This window comes from Lynx canadensis, chromosome E3 (assembly GCF_007474595.2).
Source record: "Lynx canadensis isolate LIC74 chromosome E3, mLynCan4.pri.v2, whole genome shotgun sequence".
Classification (NCBI taxonomy): Eukaryota; Metazoa; Chordata; class Mammalia; order Carnivora; family Felidae; genus Lynx; species Lynx canadensis.
The window spans coordinates 39936089-39953749 of NC_044318.1; the positions used below are offsets into that span (position 1 = coordinate 39936089).

General features: G+C 60.7%; 1 protein-coding gene across 7 annotated transcripts; it reads right to left on the reverse strand.

Moving 5' to 3' along the window:
* Positions 1 to 205: 205 nt before the first annotated feature.
* MAFK (MAF bZIP transcription factor K) lies at positions 206 to 12299 on the reverse strand. Of its 7 annotated transcripts, XM_030299934.2 has the most exons (4): positions 6358 to 7781; positions 5812 to 5956; positions 4086 to 4165; positions 206 to 2741 (listed from the first exon to the last, which is right to left on the reverse strand). In XM_030299934.2, exons 2-4 carry the CDS (start codon positions 5891 to 5893, stop codon positions 2307 to 2309), a joined length of 597 nt encoding a protein of 198 aa, XP_030155794.1. In that variant the 5' UTR covers positions 5894 to 5956; positions 6358 to 7781; the 3' UTR covers positions 206 to 2306. The 7 variants fall into 7 exon arrangements, with proteins under 7 accessions (XP_030155794.1, XP_030155797.1, XP_030155795.1 ...); XM_030299937.1 differs by lacking the exons at positions 5812 to 5956; positions 6358 to 7781 and adding an exon at positions 12126 to 12299; XM_030299935.1 differs by lacking the exons at positions 5812 to 5956; positions 6358 to 7781 and adding an exon at positions 9746 to 12074.
* Positions 12300 to 17661: the final 5362 nt, after the last annotated feature.

Below are 17661 nucleotides of genomic sequence, written 5' to 3' on the forward strand. Positions count from 1 at the left end.
CCAGCTGGCCAGCTCTGCCAGCCTGACCCCCTGCACGCACCGTGGCTGACCGGACGGACCCCGGAGCCAAGGAGACCCATCGCAGGGGAGGGCGACCGGGTCGGGGGCTGGGAGGGGGGGGGGGGGGGTGCAGCGGCCCAGCACATTCACGGCCCCTGCACTCGAGGACTCGACCCAAAGCACCAATCACAAGACCAGGCGGGTCTGAAACCAGAAAACTCTTTATTGCAAAGGTACAAAAGCGTCACAGCAGAGATGTACAGCAATAAATTAGGTGGTGGCCGTGAGGGGACAGGGCAGGCGCAGGGCACATGTCATACGGACAAGGACCACGACGTGGGGTCTCTTCTCAATAATTTATACCATGATAAAAGCAGCACAAAAATAAATATTGAAATGGAACAGCTGAGTGACCAAGGCCAGGAAATGGGAGGCCTTGCCCCCTGGGAGGACAGAGTCTGCCTCCCTCGGGAAGGACCCCGAGTCTGAAGCACAAGAATCAGGAAAACAAACCCAAGGGACAGAGATCCTTGCCTTTTAAATAAAACAAATCCATATATTAAAACGGGGACGTGAAATCTCAACGAGCTGAAAGGAAAGAATGCTCCGGTCTTCCTTCCCTGGCCCCTGGTCCCCAGGAGCGGGCAGGCGTGGCGAGGTGCCCCGGGCGGTGACAGAAGCCCCCTCTGGGCAGGGGCGGGGTGGGGGGAGGGGGCATGCAGGGCGCCAGCACTCCCGAGGGCAGCGGGCAGCGGCGACAGCCCCCGGCCCCCACCCCCCCCTACTCCAGCCGCAGCTCTGCTCGATTAGGGACTTACAGTAAAAACAGGAAAAAAGTTACGAAAAATCTGTACGATAAAATGTGTATATAATTTTATATATATATATACTTTTCTCTCTTTTAAATATTTCCCCGTGGTCCTTATTGATATCCAATGTGGATTACCTACCATGGCTATGGTATCGACAGCTTTTTTTTTTTTTAATTTTTTTTTTTACACACCGGCCTTTTGCTCCGTTAAGGATCCGGCGCGCCCCAGACCCCTCGCCTTCCCCCAGGACAAGGCCAAGGCCGCGGCCGCTCGGCAGTGCTGCCGGAGAGACCCAGACGTCTTCCGTAGGGAGCTCTCCGGGCGTCTGTCCCGCCCAGTCTGCCTCTTCCTGCACAGGGGCCTTGCAGCTCGCTGGGGGTCTCCCTAGGTGGCGGGGGACAGGCCAAGAGGAAGCCGGGAGCCCCAGCAAAGGTCACCGAGGTCATCAGGGGCTCCAAGTGTCAGAAAGAAAGAACAGGTAAAAGTTTCAGGCGAGGAATAAGCACCAAGGTGGCCGCGTCCCCTTGTCCTCTGCACCAACAGACCACCCGGGCGCCCCCAGAAGGCTGGTCCTGGCCCGGTGCCTAGCGTCACCTCCTTGGCCATCACACCCTCCTCACCCTCGGGCTCCACCGGTCGCTCTGGCAGCGGGACCACAACCCACTCCCGAGGCCGCCGCCGACTTCCCACCTGCTCGGCGGGGGTAGCTCCGCTTCCGCCCCGGACCCTGCCGGCCCTCCCCGCGCAGGGCTCCCGGCCAGCTCCCCGCTGCGGACCTCCCCGGGGTCGGTCCAACAGAGGGGAGATCCCCGAGTCCTCGTGCAAGTCTGCACGCGTACCCCGGAGGCCCCCAAGGGACCACCCGGACCAACCCGCTCCTCCGAGGCCCCGCGCCGCCGGCCCGCGGGTGTCACGGCAGGCGCGCCCCCAGGCGCGCGCAGTCCTAGAGCGGCCCCCCCTCCCTCCGCCTCGCGGGGCGCGGGCCTCTGGCGGGGCTGAAGCAGGGTCGGGGTGCTGTTCGTCACCGGGGACAAACGGCTCCTCCCCAGGCACCCGGAGCTCAGTCAGGGCAGGGAGGGGGTGCCCGCACCGGCCGCTGGACCACGACAGGCCGCCCTCGGGAGGGGTGGCACACAGAGCCCCTGCCATCCGGGCCACAGGGCCGGCGACCTTCTGAGGACCTTCCCTCCATACGCCCCGACGCCCCCCCGGCGCGAGACACGCGCCCCCGGAGACCTTCTGGGGAGCGCCGGCGGGGCCCGGGGGAGGGCCGGCTGTGTGCGTGCGCGTGCGTGCGCGTGCGTGCGGGAAGGCGTGCGGCCCGCGGGCTCGCCAGACCCCATCTGCGGCCGCGCCCTCGGCCTCGTCCCCGCCGGGAGCCTGCGCTTCGCCTGGGGCGTTAAGGGGTCCGCGCCACGCGGACCCTCCGGCGGGCACCCGGGGGGGCGCCCCCCGCCCGCCCCGCCCCCCCCCCCCCCCCCCGGCGGCGGGCCACTAGGAGGCGGCCGAGAAGGGCACGGAGGCGGAGGAGACGTCGGCGGACTTGACGATGGTGATGACGCTGGTGGTGGCCACCTTGGTGGGGGCGACGGGCCCGCGGGCCACGGTGCGGGCGAAGGTCTGCAGGGCCTCGTACTTGGAGCGCAGCGCGTCGAGCTCCAGCCTCATGCTGGCGTTCTCCGAGGCCAGCTTCTCCACCTCCTGCCGCAGCTCCACCCGCTGCCGCTCCAGCTCCTCCTTCTGCGTCACGCGCTTGATGCGGCAGCTGGCCGCGTAGCCGCGGTTCTTGAGCGTGCGCCGGCGCTGCTTCAGGCGGGCCACCTCCTCCTTGGTGAGGCCCCGCAGGTGCTGGTTCAGCTCCCGCACCGACATGGACACCAGCTCGTCATCGCTGAGCACCGGGGCGTTCTCGCCCGCCTCCTTCTTGACCTGCGGGGGCCGCGCGGCACGGCGGTCAGCGCGGAGGAGGGGGTGGCGGGAAGGGCCCCGGAGGGTGGCCCGGCGTCTGCCCGGGGAACGGAGGCCGCGTGGACGAGAGCCTGGTCCCGGGCAGCAGGTACGCCCGGAGGCACCCTCTCTGCCCCCCAAGCCGGCCCTCACGCCTCCGTGGGGGCAGGGGGCCTCCCGACGTCACGCACGCTGCAGAAGGCGCGTGGCTCCCTGACGGGGATCCCCCGCTACGCCTGCCCGTCACCTGGTTACCACCTGCCGTCCAGAACCTGCGAGGCTGTGGCCCACCCGTGCGCAGCCCTCGGTGAGTCTCCAGTGCCTGGTGCGGGGGCCGACGCAGGCAGGTGTGCAGGGGGGGGGGGGGGGGGACCCAGGCAGGTGAGTGAGATGGGGGGGGGGGTACCCAGGAAGGTGAAAGGGGGAACCCAGGCAGGTGTGCGTGACCCAGGCAGGTGAGCAGGGGTGACCCAGACAGGTGAGTGAGGTGGGGGGGGGGGGACCCAGGAAGGTGAACGGGGGCGACCCAGGCAGGTGAGCGGGGAACCCAGGCAGGTGTGCGGGGCCGACGCAGGCAGGTGAGCGGGGAGACCCAGGCAGGTGAGTGAGGTGGGGGGGAGACCCAGGAAGGTGAACGGGGGGAGACCCAGGAAGGTGAACGGGGGGCGACCCAGGCAGGTGTGCGGGGTCCACCCAGGCAGGTGAGCGGGGTCGACCCAGGCAGGTGAGCCGCAGGGAGGCACAGCAGCCTGTCCTTCCACACCCCTCGGACAAAGTGGGGCCTCGGAAGGGGCTTCGACGTGCATGGCCCACGAATGCACGGAGGTCCCCTGTCCCGCCAGACCCAGTTCTGTTCCCAAGACGAGATAGCCGACCCAGGAGCCCACGCCAGCCTCAGAAGCTGGGAGGGCCCGGGGAGGCAGCACGCTGGGCCTGGGCGGAGCCGGGCCCCGCGAGCAGGAGTGCCGAGGTTGACACGCGCCCTGCCGGTGGTACTGCGGGACGGGGGCCACGCTGCCCACCCCTGGGGGCCGGGGATGAGCGTGTCCTAGCAGGCAGGGATCCACACCTGCCACTCCCTCCCAAGGAGGCCATCCCCGTGGACGCCAGGGCCCACGTCTCCTGAGGCCACAACCCCCAATCCTGTCCCCAGCTCCCTGGCACGGCTCTGCTGGCCAACAGCCCCCACCCGACTGCAGGGGACGGGGCCTCCCTCTTCACACTCAGGGCAGTCCTGGGAAAGAGGGGCTGCTGGGGCCGGAACGGACCTTTCCCAAGCCTGAGCCCGAGGCAGAAACGGGGTCTGCCCACCCCCACCCCACTTACCTTTAATGCCTTGTTTGGTTTGGGATTAGTCGTCATAACCTGGGCACGGTCACCCGAACAGAAGGGCTTGGAAACTGGATCTAGAAAATCAGACAAGAGACAGAAATGAGTGAGGTGAGGTTCTGGCCAGGCTGGGGACGGGGCCGGCTGCCGTCGCACGTGACCTGAAGCGGGGACGTCCCCACCACAGAGACGCTCCAAGGAGGCTCGGCTCCTCGGTCCACGTCCCCCCGGGAACAAGACAGGAGGCAGCCGGGACTGAGGGGGCTCCCCGCAGGGTGGGCACCCCGGCCACGCTGCCCAGTCCAGCATCAGCCCACGAAGCAACCCAGACCCACCCCGGCCCCCACGCTGGCAGCCACCCGCCTGGGGGGCACCAGGCCCGGGCGGCCACTGCCTCCCGTCCGACTCCCCCTCTGAGCTGAGCCGCTCGCACCCTCGAGGCACGGGACGCCACGTTGAAGGGCCAGAGCGCACGGACCCAGAGCCCCCTCCCGAGAACGGCCTCACCCGGCACACGAGGAGCACCGCTGGCCCCCAGGACGGCACCCTGCCCGGGCAAGAGCCCCCGTGACTCCTGACCTCGCCTGGCTCCAGAGAGGAAGGGCCCCTTTGGGGAGCCCCTGCGTTTGCCCAGCACACCCCCCAGGGACGGGTGCAGCCCCACCCTCCCTAGCAGACCTACCTCCGCAAAGGGCACTGCAGCTGTGACATCACCACCCCCGCCTAGGCTGCCCCACAGCCCTGACCTGAGGCCCGCAGGATCCGGGAGGTAGGGGCCGCCACTGCGCGAGCTCACCGGCTGTCTGGCGGGAGCCGTCCCCGCCGCCCGCCAGCGCCCCCCCTCCCCGCCGCTGCCCGCCCTTCTGGTTTTGGCGTCTGCATTGTGTCACACATTCTAATCATTCATGAAAAAGCCAGCCAAAGCATCCCAAGCATGATTCCCCTCTGATAGTTGCCATGGCGACCTTGGGAAGTAGCCAGCCCCTGATGGTCGTCATGGAAACAGAGAAGCCCACAGCAACAATGGCTCTGGGCAGGCCGGTGCAGACATCACAGGTTGTGGGACAGTAAACAAACCAGTGTGCCCCGGCGGCTGGGGTGGGGGGCGGGAGGGCCCGGGCTCTAGACGTGCTGGCACATTCTGTAGCTGGCTTAGGAAGCGGGGTCCACGTTCCAAACGCCAGGCAAGGTGAACTGAGCAGAGAGAACATCAGAAAACGCACGGGGGAAGGGGGGGGGAACCCGGGCCCCAGAGACGGAGCCGCACCAAAGCCTTCACCCTGGGGGTGAGTAGGGCTCGGGTGGACGGTCTCCACCCCTCCTTCGCCCACAGCCCCAGGACCCTTGCTACCGCACAGCCTGGACGCCACCCGCCCGCAACAGCCCACCTGCCTCCCAGGTCCCAGCACCCGGGCCACCGAACCCCCTGGTTCACTGTTGCCTCTGGCAACACGGCCACTGTCCCAGGCACTGACGACGGATGATGGACAGCAGGACAGCAGCAGGGCCGGGGCCAGGTGCACCCTCAGGAGGCTTCTGGCTCCTCCGCGCCACCCACGCACGCGCGGGAGGCAGACGCACAACAGCGTGGGGTGACCCCAGCGGGAAGACAGGAGCTGCTTCCTGACAGCGGCCTGACCCCCAGCATCTGCAGGGGCACGGCGGGCCCGCTGAGTGCCCCTCCCTCCAGGTCCCGGGGTCAAAGCCATGGTAGAGAAGCCACCTGGAGGGCCAGCAGGAGCCAGGCGGCGGGGAGAGCCATGAGAAACTTTTCCACGGGAGCAGGAGGGGTGGCCGGGTGTCATTCCAGCACACGTCAGCGCACAAGGGCCTGGGCCGCCAGGGCATAGCTGTGTGGTGAGTCACGCCTGTTTACAGAGCGAGGAGCTCACATTCCCACAGACCCAAGGCCCTCCCACCCTGCACGGACCGCCCAGCCCGCCCGGCCCCAGCGGAGGAGGGACCTCCGCTCAGACCCCTACCAGACAGGGGTTTCTGTGCCTCACCACCCCCCCCCCACCCCGCCCATGATGGGCCAGCTCAGCCAGGACCCCGGGCCACAGCGCTGCGTTCAGGGCAGGGACGCCCCGCCCCCTCTGGGGACCTGCCCTCCGTGACAGCGCCGGGCGGGGAGGCCCAGGTAAGCAGGAGGTACACAGGACTGGGCTCCGCGTCCTCCCCTCCACACAGACCTACGAGGGTCGGCTGGCAGGTCTGCAAGGTCAAGGTCACCTGGGGAAAGCCCTAAGTCCACCAGCTCTGAACCCACCTTGCCCAGCTGCCTGGCCTTCTGCGGGCAGGACACAGACAAGAGCCCGGGCAGAGACGGGAGAAGCGGGACCCCCGGGCCGGCCTGGGCTCCAAGCGAGGAGGGATGCCTCTCTGCGGGAGGGCGCCACGAGGGGGTCTGACCTCCGGGGACTTCCTGCAGTTCTCAGACCTTCTGTCCAACAAGAACAACGTGAGGCCTGAGAGAACAGGAGTAAACGTAGACACGAACCTGGAGAAAAAGCCAGCAAAGCTCTTCTCTCTGTCGGCCTTACGCTCTTCCTCTGGAAATGAGAGCATCAGAACCAGGGGCCCCAGGTTCTGTCCACCTCGCAAAGGCCTCGGCGGAGCCGAGCAGGTGACTCAAGGAGACGCCCTGACTGGGGGGGGCTTCCCTCTCAACCCCCAGGGCTCCGGGGGCCCGGACCGGCTCCCTCCAGAAGCCAGAGACCCTGGGCCAGGTGAGCAAGCCCCAGGCAGGAGCAGACGCTGCCCCACGGCCCCGCGCTCGAAGACACGACCCCCACAGCCTCGGGCGGACCAGGTCTTGGCTCCTGCCCCCTGTTCAGGCACCCGCCCCGCAGGAAGTCTCCGCCGGCTGACGGAAAACAGGAGTGTCCTCCCGCCTCAAGAGGCGGTGCGCAGACCTGGGCTGCAGGTTCAGGGGCCGGGCTCCAGGAGCGCAGGGTTGGCCCCAGCTGCCCTTCCTGCGAGATCTCAGTACCCGGACAGTAAGGGCATGAGGGCTCACCTCTACCCAAGCCACACGAGGTACACGCAGTAGTGACCCGAGGTCGCTTCCTGCACGAAAGGCAAAAACCCGGCAGCTTCTGGAAACAGGCTCAGAGAGAAGTTTGGCGCTTGTGACGGTGTGTAAAACAAAGGATTTTAAAACAACTGCCCTAAAACGCGTATTTATAAACCGCTGCACCTCAGGCCACCTCCACGGCCACCAGAGTGCACACAGGAAGAACTGTGTCCTGAGACTCGGGGGGAACCCAGCCGGGGTGAGAGGCCACAGCCTGAGAGGCAGGTGCACCAGCCACTCGGCCTCCCTCCCCTCCCGCCGCAGGCCGGACGCCGCGTCGCTGTGTAAGAAATCACCCACCCTGCCCCCGGCAGCTTCACGAGGGGTCGCTCCGGGGATCGGGCCCCACAACCATCGGTCACGGCAACGCCAGCCGGGCCGTGCACGCAGCCCGCGCTCTCCGCCGGCTCTTCTGAACTCCGGTCAAGTCGCGGGAGCGGCTCAGTGGCCGGAGCCGGTGGGGGGGTGGGCCTCCTCCGTGCCCGCCTGCCTGTCCGTCCACCCAGTGAGAGCACGGACAGTCTCCCACAGCCCTCCAGAAGCTTCTGGTCAAGAAAGTCTGTGCGGTCAGCACTTCTAACTTGGAACACCTTTCAGGCGACCACTTCCCCAACTAAAGAGATCGGTTTTCAACCCAACGCCAGAAATTCGCTCTGACGCGCCCCTACGTGAGGTTAAGGCAGAGACCGCTCTAAAAGACATGTGCCAGCAGCCCGGACCGGGCCCGGCTCTGGGGACAGCACCGTTGAGAGTAAGTGAGGGAGCCGGTGCCGGCCCACGAACAACGGGACCGCCCTTCCAGAGGCCAGGATCTCACCCCCTCTACCCCCCCCAGCAAACGTGTACCGCTCGCCCGTCGTCTGACGCAGCTCATCTGGGGCGACTCACGGCCCCGGATCATCCCCACTGTGCTCCGGCCTTCGCGGGGCTGGACCCAGGCTCGGGGCCCGGGGGGGACGCTTTCCCCACCGGTAAAGCCAGGTGGCTGACGGCAGCAATGGCCGCAGCCAAACGGCCCTGGGTCTAGACGGTGTGGCGGAAAAGGGGGTTTAGAGTCTCACGGGGCTCTTAGGTCGGTTAGACTAGACGGGGAGCTTCACGTGCACAGGAAGCCACAGCTCCGGCACCTAGCAGGGGGGGTCTCAGAAAACACCTGTTCCCGCTCGGTGTGGAGTGAGGGTGCCCACCGCTCCCCGGCCGGCTGCACCCGGCCCTCCCAGACGACTGTTCCACGCCGGCTCTCCCAGGCCTCCCAGGGCGGCGGGTCCAGGGAGAGGGAGGGGGCAGGGGGCAAACAGGCAGGGAGGAAAGGGGCTCCGTCCTGGAGCACGTCTGCGCTCCCCCGATGGGTGCAAACCCCAAAGGCGCAAGCCACGCTGACGTGACCGCCTCTGTCCCGGGGGTGCCGAGCGCCCCTCCTGCCAGCGCCACAGGACGCACCTGGCCCGCGAGCAAAGGTCAGCACGGCCAGCGCGCCCCATTCGCTGACGCCTCACCCGACCGAAGACGGGCCCCAGGAGGACCGGGAGGGCTCCCACGCCCCGCCCACCCCAGACACTGGGTGTCCGTGTCCCATCCGGCTCCCTCGACGTGGGGGTGCGTCCTGCCGCTCCTCGCCGGGCCCCCCACCAGCCCGGCCCACACCCAGCCTGCAGGCCGGCCCTGGCCGGCCGCCCTCCGGCAAGACACGACTGTCTGCCTGGCTCGGAGGACGTCTGGTCACCTTGTGTTTGCGGTTCGAGGAAGCTGTGTCATCCTGGCTCTGTCCAGAGGTGACTCAGGCGGCTGCCAGGCTGACAGCGGGCCGAGCGCCTCACCTCCCCGGCCACGCCCTGGCCCCCCACTCCTCTGGCCCCCCTCTGGGCGGTCCTTCTGTCTCTAAGCTCCCTTTGGGGTTCTGTTCGCTCCACAGCTGCCCAGGGGTCCCACCAGCCCCCCACCTCCACGTGCAGCCAGGCCGAGACAGCTTGCGTGTCTGACAGACCCCAGAGACGTGTCCCGCCCTCACACCCGCCCTCCTCCTGTGTCTCCAGCTCAGGTGATGACCCATCACGCCGTTCACGCAGCAGTCGCCCCCAAGACCTCGTCCCTCCTTCCGTGGCCACCTGCTGAGCCGGGCCTGCTGGACTTGGCCCTCCAGGACTCCCCGGCTCAGGCCCCAGCCTCTTCCGTCTGGACCTCGGTCCCTCAAACGCAGCGCCTCAAGGTGGTAGAAAAACCCCCTGCCTGAAGCCCCTCCTGAGCCCCTCACTGCCTGGACCACCTGTTGCGTCCCAAGCCTCCCCCTCCGTCTGTGCTGGGCTCCCACCCTCCTTCCCCAGCCCTTGCTTCACCGAAGCCCCCTCCTGCTCTCCCCGTGGTAGGCGGACACCCTCTCCTGAGCCTCCATCGAGGGCCGTGCCCAAAACTTGGTCCTGATCTTTCCGTCCAAGGCTCGCTTCCCTTGCTGGATGGAGGGCGGGGGACATTCTCACCTACACCTGCTCCCCGCACCCCCTGGCGAGTGAAAGGCACGCTGCCTGGGGACGTGCGTCAGCACCGCACCCGAGGGCAGCGGGGTCTGGGCGCCCCACCTCAATACCTCTCCAGCCTCCCCTCATCCAGGGCAGCCGACAGGCAGCGCAGAAAAGCAGGCAGGGTGCCACCCCAGACCCCGGATGTCAGACTCCGCGGCCGCAGGCCAGGTACCGAGGCCTCGGGCTTGGTGTCCTTGGGTAAAATGGGGTGGGGGTGGGGGGTACGTGTATGACATGATCCCTACATTCGTTTCTACCCGTTCTGAAGTTCTATGATTTGAAGACAACACTTTCAATTTCCTGAAACTGCAAGAAAGAGGAAACATGACTGACAAAAAGCAAAAGTAAACACGGGAGCAGCGCATCTTCCATGAGCAGGGAGCAGGGAGGCGGGGAGCAGAGGGGAGGGTGAGTCACTGTTTACTGCTCCGAGGAACAGCCACACAGAGAACGCTCACAGCTGCCCGGGTTCCATTTCCCGTGTGGACTGGACCCTAAGCCAGAAAGTCCACTCCAGGAACCTTTAGACTCGGGAACAGCCAGGACGCGGGCAGGACTCGTCCGCCGCCTGAGATGGTAAACAGACTCTCAGCTACCGGAGCCCCGAGAGGGACAGCGCGGTGGACAGGGGCGCGGAGAACGTCCGGAAAGCGGCCTCGCTCAGCACAGCCCGGGCGCTGGAGATGGGGCTGGAACGCAGCGAGCCCCGGAACCAACTTCCCCGAGGAGCCCCGATTCAACTCCCATTTTTAGCAACCACCTTGAAAGTGAGTGAGGCTGAACTTGGAACGCGTCCCTTAAAGTCCAGCTCCGTTCAAGCGCGGAAGGCAAGTGCGCTCCGGAGAGAAGACTTGCTTTGTGTTTTCGAGTTAGTAAACTTCATTTTGGAACCAGGAGAGATCCCCTCGTTAAGTTCTCAAAGCAGACCCCCTCTAAGGAGCTCAAACTCAAGCATTCCCACTGGTTTGCCCTGGGGAGGGAAGTCCTCCGGAGGTGTCAGCTACCCGCAAAGCGCAAAGCAAAGCGAGAGAGGCTGGCAAGTGAGTCTCACCTACCTGCACAGCCCACCGTCAGCTTCCGGACCCCTCCCACCTGCTTAGACGGACGCTCTTTAAAGAGCCCAGCCCCAGAAGGCGGCAGATCGGAGACGGCCCGGCACACGGCTGCGCTTTATCAAGATACCTGTGCGGTGAGGGCTGTAAGGGCAAATCCTCACCGAGGCCAATAAGGGAGAAGGGGCAGGGAGGAGGGACACCCAAGCCACACTTGCGGGAACCCACTGACTCTATCTGCTGTGTGGGGCGTGGGTGTTCGAGACCAGGGAGCTTCCCGGGCCGGCACCTGGTGAGGGAAGGTGGCGGGATCTTCCACACTGACAATTCATTTGGCAGGGGAGCACTTCTGCCCCCGCCACGAGAGCGGCGCGACAGGTAAACAGCGGCATAATCATTAACACAGCTCGGAGAGCAGGAACTTCCAGCGGCCCCAAACACGAACTCCACCAATGTGGAGTCTTTGTCAAAAGACGCCACAACACGTGGCGAGGAGCAGTACGATCAGAGACAGCAGGCAGAGCGGTTTCTTTTACCTAAGGGAGACCTAGGTGGAGAGAGACACGTTTCCTGTACCCTCCCCAGGCTCCCGGAAAGGTGTGCGGAAGCCGGCACCCTGGCACACTGTGTCCCGAACGCGGCAGGATCACAGAGGAAGCCGCGGCCCGACTTAGAGGAGATGGAGCCCCCCACTCACCGATGAGAAAACTGAGAACCACGGGGCTCGGGAGAAGGGACACGTTCGCCCTGTCCCCCTCCCCACCCGAAGCTTCCACATCAGGGCCTCCCTCCGGGGAACCCCTGGCAGGTCAGCTGCTCGGAACGTGACATCGGTCATGAGTCCCCTTCTCCTTGCCCTCCCGCCCCCTCCCCCGGAGCGCGGGTGGAAGCCACCGCCGGGCAGGGCAGCACCGGCCGAGCCGGCGGAAGCACCCAGGTGGACGCGGCCGGGTGGGCCCTGCGCGACCACGCGCTCCCCTGCACGTGGCCGTGTATTTTCGCCCCCGCCTTCCCGCCTCGCAGCGGACCTCCGCGGGCTAAAGGCGAAGCAGGTGGGGAGGGCAGGGCAGGGGCGCCGGGCCCGCGGGAACGTCCGGGCTCCCTAGGCCGCCCCCCCGGGGTGGAGGGGGGGGGGCACCGCCTCCGGCTCGGACAAGCGGCGGGCGGGGGGCGGGGGCGCGCTCCCGGGCCCGAGAAAGAAAAGCCCCGGCCCGCGCGGCGCGCTCGCGGTTGGGCACCTGACGGCAGGTGCGCGGGCCGGGGTCTCGGGGTCCCGCCCAACTTCGCCGCGGGTCCGAGGCGCCGGTGACTCAGCGGCGCGCGGCCCCGACCCGCCCCCGCCCCGGCCCCCGGCCCCCGGCCCCCGGCCCGGCCCGACGCGGCCGCTCCTCACCTGGCGTCGCGCGGAGGGGCGCGGGCGCGCGGCGGCTCCTCGCGGGCACGCGCTCTCCTCGCGCTCGCGCTCACTCTCGCGCTTCCTCTCGGCCGCCGCCTCGACCGCGCGCTGGGGCTCCGACTTCGCGAAGAACAACAAGTCCCCCCCGCCGCCCGCCGCCAGCCCGCCCGCCCGGCTCCCCAGCATCTGACACCGCTTCCGGGATCGGCGTCGGCGCGCGTCACGCCGCCCCGCCCACCGCGCGCCGCCGCCCGGCCCGCCCGCCCGCCCGCGGCCCCGCCCACCGCGCGCCGCCGCCGCCGCCGCCCGGCCCGACCCCCGGCCCCGCCCATGGTTAGGCCCCGCCCCTGGGCCCCGCCCCTCGTCCGCCGCTGCCCCGCGCGCCACCCGAGTCGCTGTTCCGGATCCCGCAGTGTTGCGGCTGCGGGAGCCGCGGGCTCGCCGCCCCCGCGCCTGCACCTGTGCCCGCAGGTGTCGTGCGCCCCGCGTAGTGACAGTCCTCCGGCTGAGGAAGCCTGCCCGGGAGCACCCCTGTTGCCCACAACGGCGCTCCCTGGCCTCGTTGCCCTTCTCCCTGAGCACCTACTTCCCAGGTGGCCGGGCGCGCGGGCCCTCTGCCCCATCAGAGCCCTCGGGAGACAAAGGGAGTCGAGCTGGAGTAGGCTCGCTCTCCGAGGACGGGGCGCTCGACGCTAGGGCCAGCCTCAGGGTCGCGGTGTCTATCACAGGAGATGAGTGAATGCATCACAGTGCCCACCACCCTGTCCGAGGGCAAGCAGGCCCTGCAAATGAGGGAAGGGCACCTGGCATTGCCTCCACCCCGGGCCTTAGACATCCCCAGGAATTTCTCTTTGGATAAGGAGGATTCTTCTCCATTATAGGAAAGACAGCAAGGTGAAATGGTGATAAATGGCTTTGACCTACGTCCCCTGTGAAAGTCTCAGAAACTCAGGAGCCTGGGGAACGCTGCCCAGCTGAAGCCCCAGCTCATGGTTGCAGTGGGGAAACACAGGCCCAGCAAAGGCAGGCACGGAAGGATGTTCTGGCCTCACATCAGGGCCCGGCTCCTCCAGGAGAGAGCAGCCTGGTCCTGTCCCAGGTGGAGGACAGAGCTGGAGAGAGGACCCCACTGTCAAAATCCAAAACAAACAGAGACCAACCTTGCAAACTCCCTGAACAGACACCACCAGTTTGGTCATACCAACGAAGCTGAAGGTAGCGGATTTTGCAAGGCTAAGTTGACCCAAGTCATTTCTTGCTGTGCCTCTGAAAATCAGAAGCAAAGCTTACTCTCTTTTCCGAGGTTGATGTGAAACGGCCACTAGCCAATTCCATCGCTTAGGAAAATTCTGATATGAAAACCAATCCCTGTGGAGAATGAACACTGCTTTCTCACCATAGAAGCCGCTCCCTAAGGACACCCCCCTGAGCCCCATTCCGTGTTTTGGTTTGAGTGTTCCCGGCTTTGCCAACCGTCTTTTTGGCGTATACACAACAAACTCAATCATGACGGCTTTGGCCATTCGTTGGTTTTATTTACTTCTGTTACATAGGGACTTTTGACGTTTCATGGTGTCAGAAGTGGGATTCAAACAGAAGACAGCCCCCCACCCCCACCCCACACACAGACCCCGAGGCTGCTGAGCAAACAGACCCTGGCACCCACAGAGCCCACTGAGCTCACCACTTTCTTGTTGACCCTGAAGAGTGAAGGTGAGTCTCTCGAATCTGAGCTCTCTCTCTTAGGTTCTAAGCTGCCCAACTTTATTGTGCATGCCTGCTCAGATGGCCAGTGTTTGTGTGCAAGACTCTCTATTTGCATCCTGTAAGGACCCTTTTGGAGCTGTGTTTTGGAGTCATTTTGTCCTTTAGCAGCTTCTGTTTGCCAATCAAAGAATGCATTCCATTTTCTCTCTCTTGTTTTTGAATAAGGTATGAAGGAGATGGGTTTTTGTTGTTATTGTTTTTTTTTTTTTGGTTTTGGTTTTTCTTTTTTTTTGGGGGGGGGTAAGGGAGAAAGGAAGTAATTTTGTCTTGAATTAAAATGATTGTTCCAGACTAAGAAGGGAAAAAGATAGGACAAGATCTAAATGGTTAAAGAATGTTGCAGGTTTGTGGAAAGAGATCTTGAAAAAGGAATTTAATGTGAAGTCAAGCTAAGATTGGAATGGATTTATTTAACTTAAAAAAAAAAAAAAAGGATTTTAGGAGAGCCTGGCTGGCTCAATCAATGGAGCATGCCACTCTTGATCTCGGGGTTGTGAGTTCAAGCCCTGTGTTGAGCGTGGAACCTACTTAAAATTAAAAAAAAAAAAAAAGGGGGGGGCGCCTGGGTGGCTCAGTTGGTTATGCGTCTGACTTCAGCTCACGGTCCATGAGTTCGGGCTCTGGGCTGATGGCTCAGAGCCTGGAGCCTGCTTCCAATTCTGTGTCTCCCTCTCTCTCTGCCCCTCCCCCTTTCATGCTCTGTCTCTCTCTGTCTCAAAAATAAATAAACGTTTTTAAAAAAATTTTTTTAGGGGCGCCTGGGTGGCGCAGTCGGTTAAGCGTCCGACTTCAGCCAGGTCACGATCTCGCGGTCCGTGAGTTCGAGCCCCGCGTCGGGCTCTGGGCTGATGGCTCAGAGCCTGGAGCCTGTTTCCGATTCTGTGTCTCCCTCTCTCTCTGCCCCTCCCCCGTTCCTGCTCTGTCTCTCTCTGTCCCAAAAATAAATAAACGTTGAAAAAAAAAATTAAAAAAAAAAAAATTTTTTTTAAAAAGAATTTTAATATCAAGAGTACATGGTACAAAATTAGAATTTGGTTTCTGCTGTTAAAATCACAACAATTTTTTTTAGATTATCAGTCTGCCCCTAACAAGAAATTGTAAACAAAGGTGTTTCTGTACTTTTAATGTATTTTGCCTGCAAAGCAAAGATTCTGTATTTTATGAAAATAATTTCATTTGCTTTGTCCTTACCAAGTCTTGGATTAGGTAGGAAAATAACTGAGTCCTCTGTATTAAAAGAACTGAGTTTCATTTTTGCAACTCTGTAACTTTCTGTACCTGCCTCTGAAATTTTAATTGTCACTTGGTAGGAATGAATAACTAAGTACTTTACTGTTTTCACAGTGAACTCTGATCCTGTTTGATCACGTGTTTTAAACCTTTGGATATTTTTGACAAATTTCTCACATATCAAATTCTAAATGAAGTCCTTTTGACCCCAAACTAACTTTGGGATTTTAAAAAGGATCCCTAGACTATCTCAAAAGATTTGTTCCCTCTCCTTATAAAAGAGATGCTGAACAAATTATGTTTTGTTACATTCCATGGGAAGCATTGTCAAATAAAAAATGAAGTCTTTAGCTGGTATCTGTACAAATATATGTTAGTAATATAAGCATTCCAGAATTTCTATGAAATTCTTAAAGTCTGACATGTCTTGCTATAATGTTATCAGTCATAATTCAGGTTATTGTTTTAAAATGTATGTCACATAAAAGAACCAAATTTCTGGGGCTTCTGGGTGGCTCAGTCGGTTGAGTATCCAACTTCAGCTCAGGTCATGATCTCAGAGTTCGTGAGTTCGAGCCCCACATCAGGCTCTGTGCTGACCTGCTTCAGATTCTGGGTCTCCCTCTCTCTCTGCCCCTCCCCTGCTTGCTCTTTCTCTCTCTCTCTCTCTTTGTCTCTCTCAAAAATGAACATAAAAATTTTTTTTTTAAATAAGAACCAAATTTCCTTGTCAAAGGCATTATAATGAACTCTCACTACATCTTTAACCATGTCCATTTTTAAGCCTTTTGCCATTTACAGACACTTACTGTTTTATTCTGATGGTTTCACAAAAAAAGTTCCTGCAAAAATGCTTCCTTTACAAAGACATTCATGGGAACAACCCTAACAAGCAGTCCAGAATGCAGGTTCTCTGAAAACCTCAAGACCATAGCACTGAACTGAGTGAGGATTTCTGAAACTTTAATGGAAAACTGATTGAGTCGTAAAGCCGCTAACTCAAGATGAAGCAAAACAATTTTGTTAATTACAAAACACTGAACAAACTGATAGAGATGACTGTAATTTGGACGACTTCATTTACAGCGTTGCTGGTTCTTTAATGTCTTGTTTTCCAGATGTAAAGGATCCTTTTTCTCCTCTTCTGAAGTTATCTATGACTCACAACAGTTTGGTAAAGTGTATCTTTGCAACAAAGGTTGAAACGTTTTTCTTCCCCCTCCCCCCATTCCTCCAGAAATTAGAAACTCTTACTATTCTCTTTTTAAATTGTTTTATTTTTTAATTAAATACTCTTATTTTTCATGACAATATGTGTGTTTGCATAAGTTTAAAAATAATCTGTTCTCCCTATAACAAGACAAAACTGGCTTGGCTTCCTGGCCTGGAGATGCTTTTGAAAGTCTAATCTGAGTTCCTTTATGAAACATTCTAGCAAAGTAGATTTAAAAGCACCTATAAGGGGGCGCCTGGGTGGCTCAGTTGGTTAAGCATCCAACTTCGGCTCAGGTCATGATCTCATGGTTCATGGGTTTGAGCCCCTCTTCAGGTTCTGCCTTGACAGTTCAGAGCCTGGAGCCTGCTTTGGATTCTGTGTCTCCGTCTCTCTTTGCCCCTCCCCTGTTCTCTCTCTCTCTCTCTCTCAAAAACAAATAAATAAACATTTTTGAAAAGCACCTATGTGATCAATTACTATTCCTGTGTACTTATGTAAATAATCATACCAAGTATTTGGAAACAGTCTTAATTTGCAAGCAAATTAGTCTTACTGTGGTTATCTTTGATAGACAGGGGATGATTACAGAGAGAAAAATAGGCTTCGATAATACCTCTTTGTGGGTATCAGATTCCAGTGCTGTTTCTTGTCTCTGACATTTTGTTTTCTACCTGTAATCTGGACTGGATCCTGAATTCTTCCAGTTTCCTCCAAAATTTGGCTAGAATTTTCCAAACTAACATTTCCAATTCTCCCATTCTCTGGACTTGGAATCTTTATGAAACTAAAACCATCCTTTGCCCAACGCTGGACAACTCGATGTCAACTTCGGAGAGCTCAGCACAACAGCTCGTGTGTGGATGGCGACCCGTGCCTGGGGCCGTGTGACTGCTTGGAAAGATCCCCAGGCACGTTCATGCCGCAAGCCAGAGAAACGGGTCAGATCACCACTGCCCTGCTCTCGCCTCATCTGAAGAGTCTCCAACCCCGGCGTCTGCAAACTCAACTGGCCGCTCTCCAAACTCAGAAACTGAATTTGTAATTTGCTTGAACTATTAACCTTTTTCTTTTGTTGCCGTAGAAATCTCTGTCGTTAAACTACCCGCTCGCTTGCGTCGTATAGAGACCTGATTTAGATGGAGCCCAACTGAGGCACTGGCCAACACCCTCAAGTTCACCCTGTCCTAAGCAACTGTTGGGCGATGCGACTGTTAAGACATTATGCATGCTTTTGAAAAATAACTTTAAAAAAATATAACCCATTTAATGTATTTGAATTGTGACATCTTTGCTCCTGGGAACCTCAGCTCCGGGGATCTT

Bases quoted from the DNA above. Each gene is read 5' to 3' on its own strand.
- MAFK (XM_030299934.2), bottom strand. From the start codon at position 5,893: ATGACACCCGGCCACCCCTCCTGCTCCCGTGGAAAAGTTTCTCATGGC. The intron at 4,166-5,811 runs GTGGCTTCTCTA...CTGATTTTCTAG, and splicing joins GGCTCCTGCTGGCCCTCCAG to ATCCAGTTTCCAAGCCCTTC. The intron at 2,742-4,085 runs GTAAGTGGGGTG...CGGCCCCCGCAG, and splicing joins AACCAAACAAGGCATTAAAG to GTCAAGAAGGAGGCGGGCGA.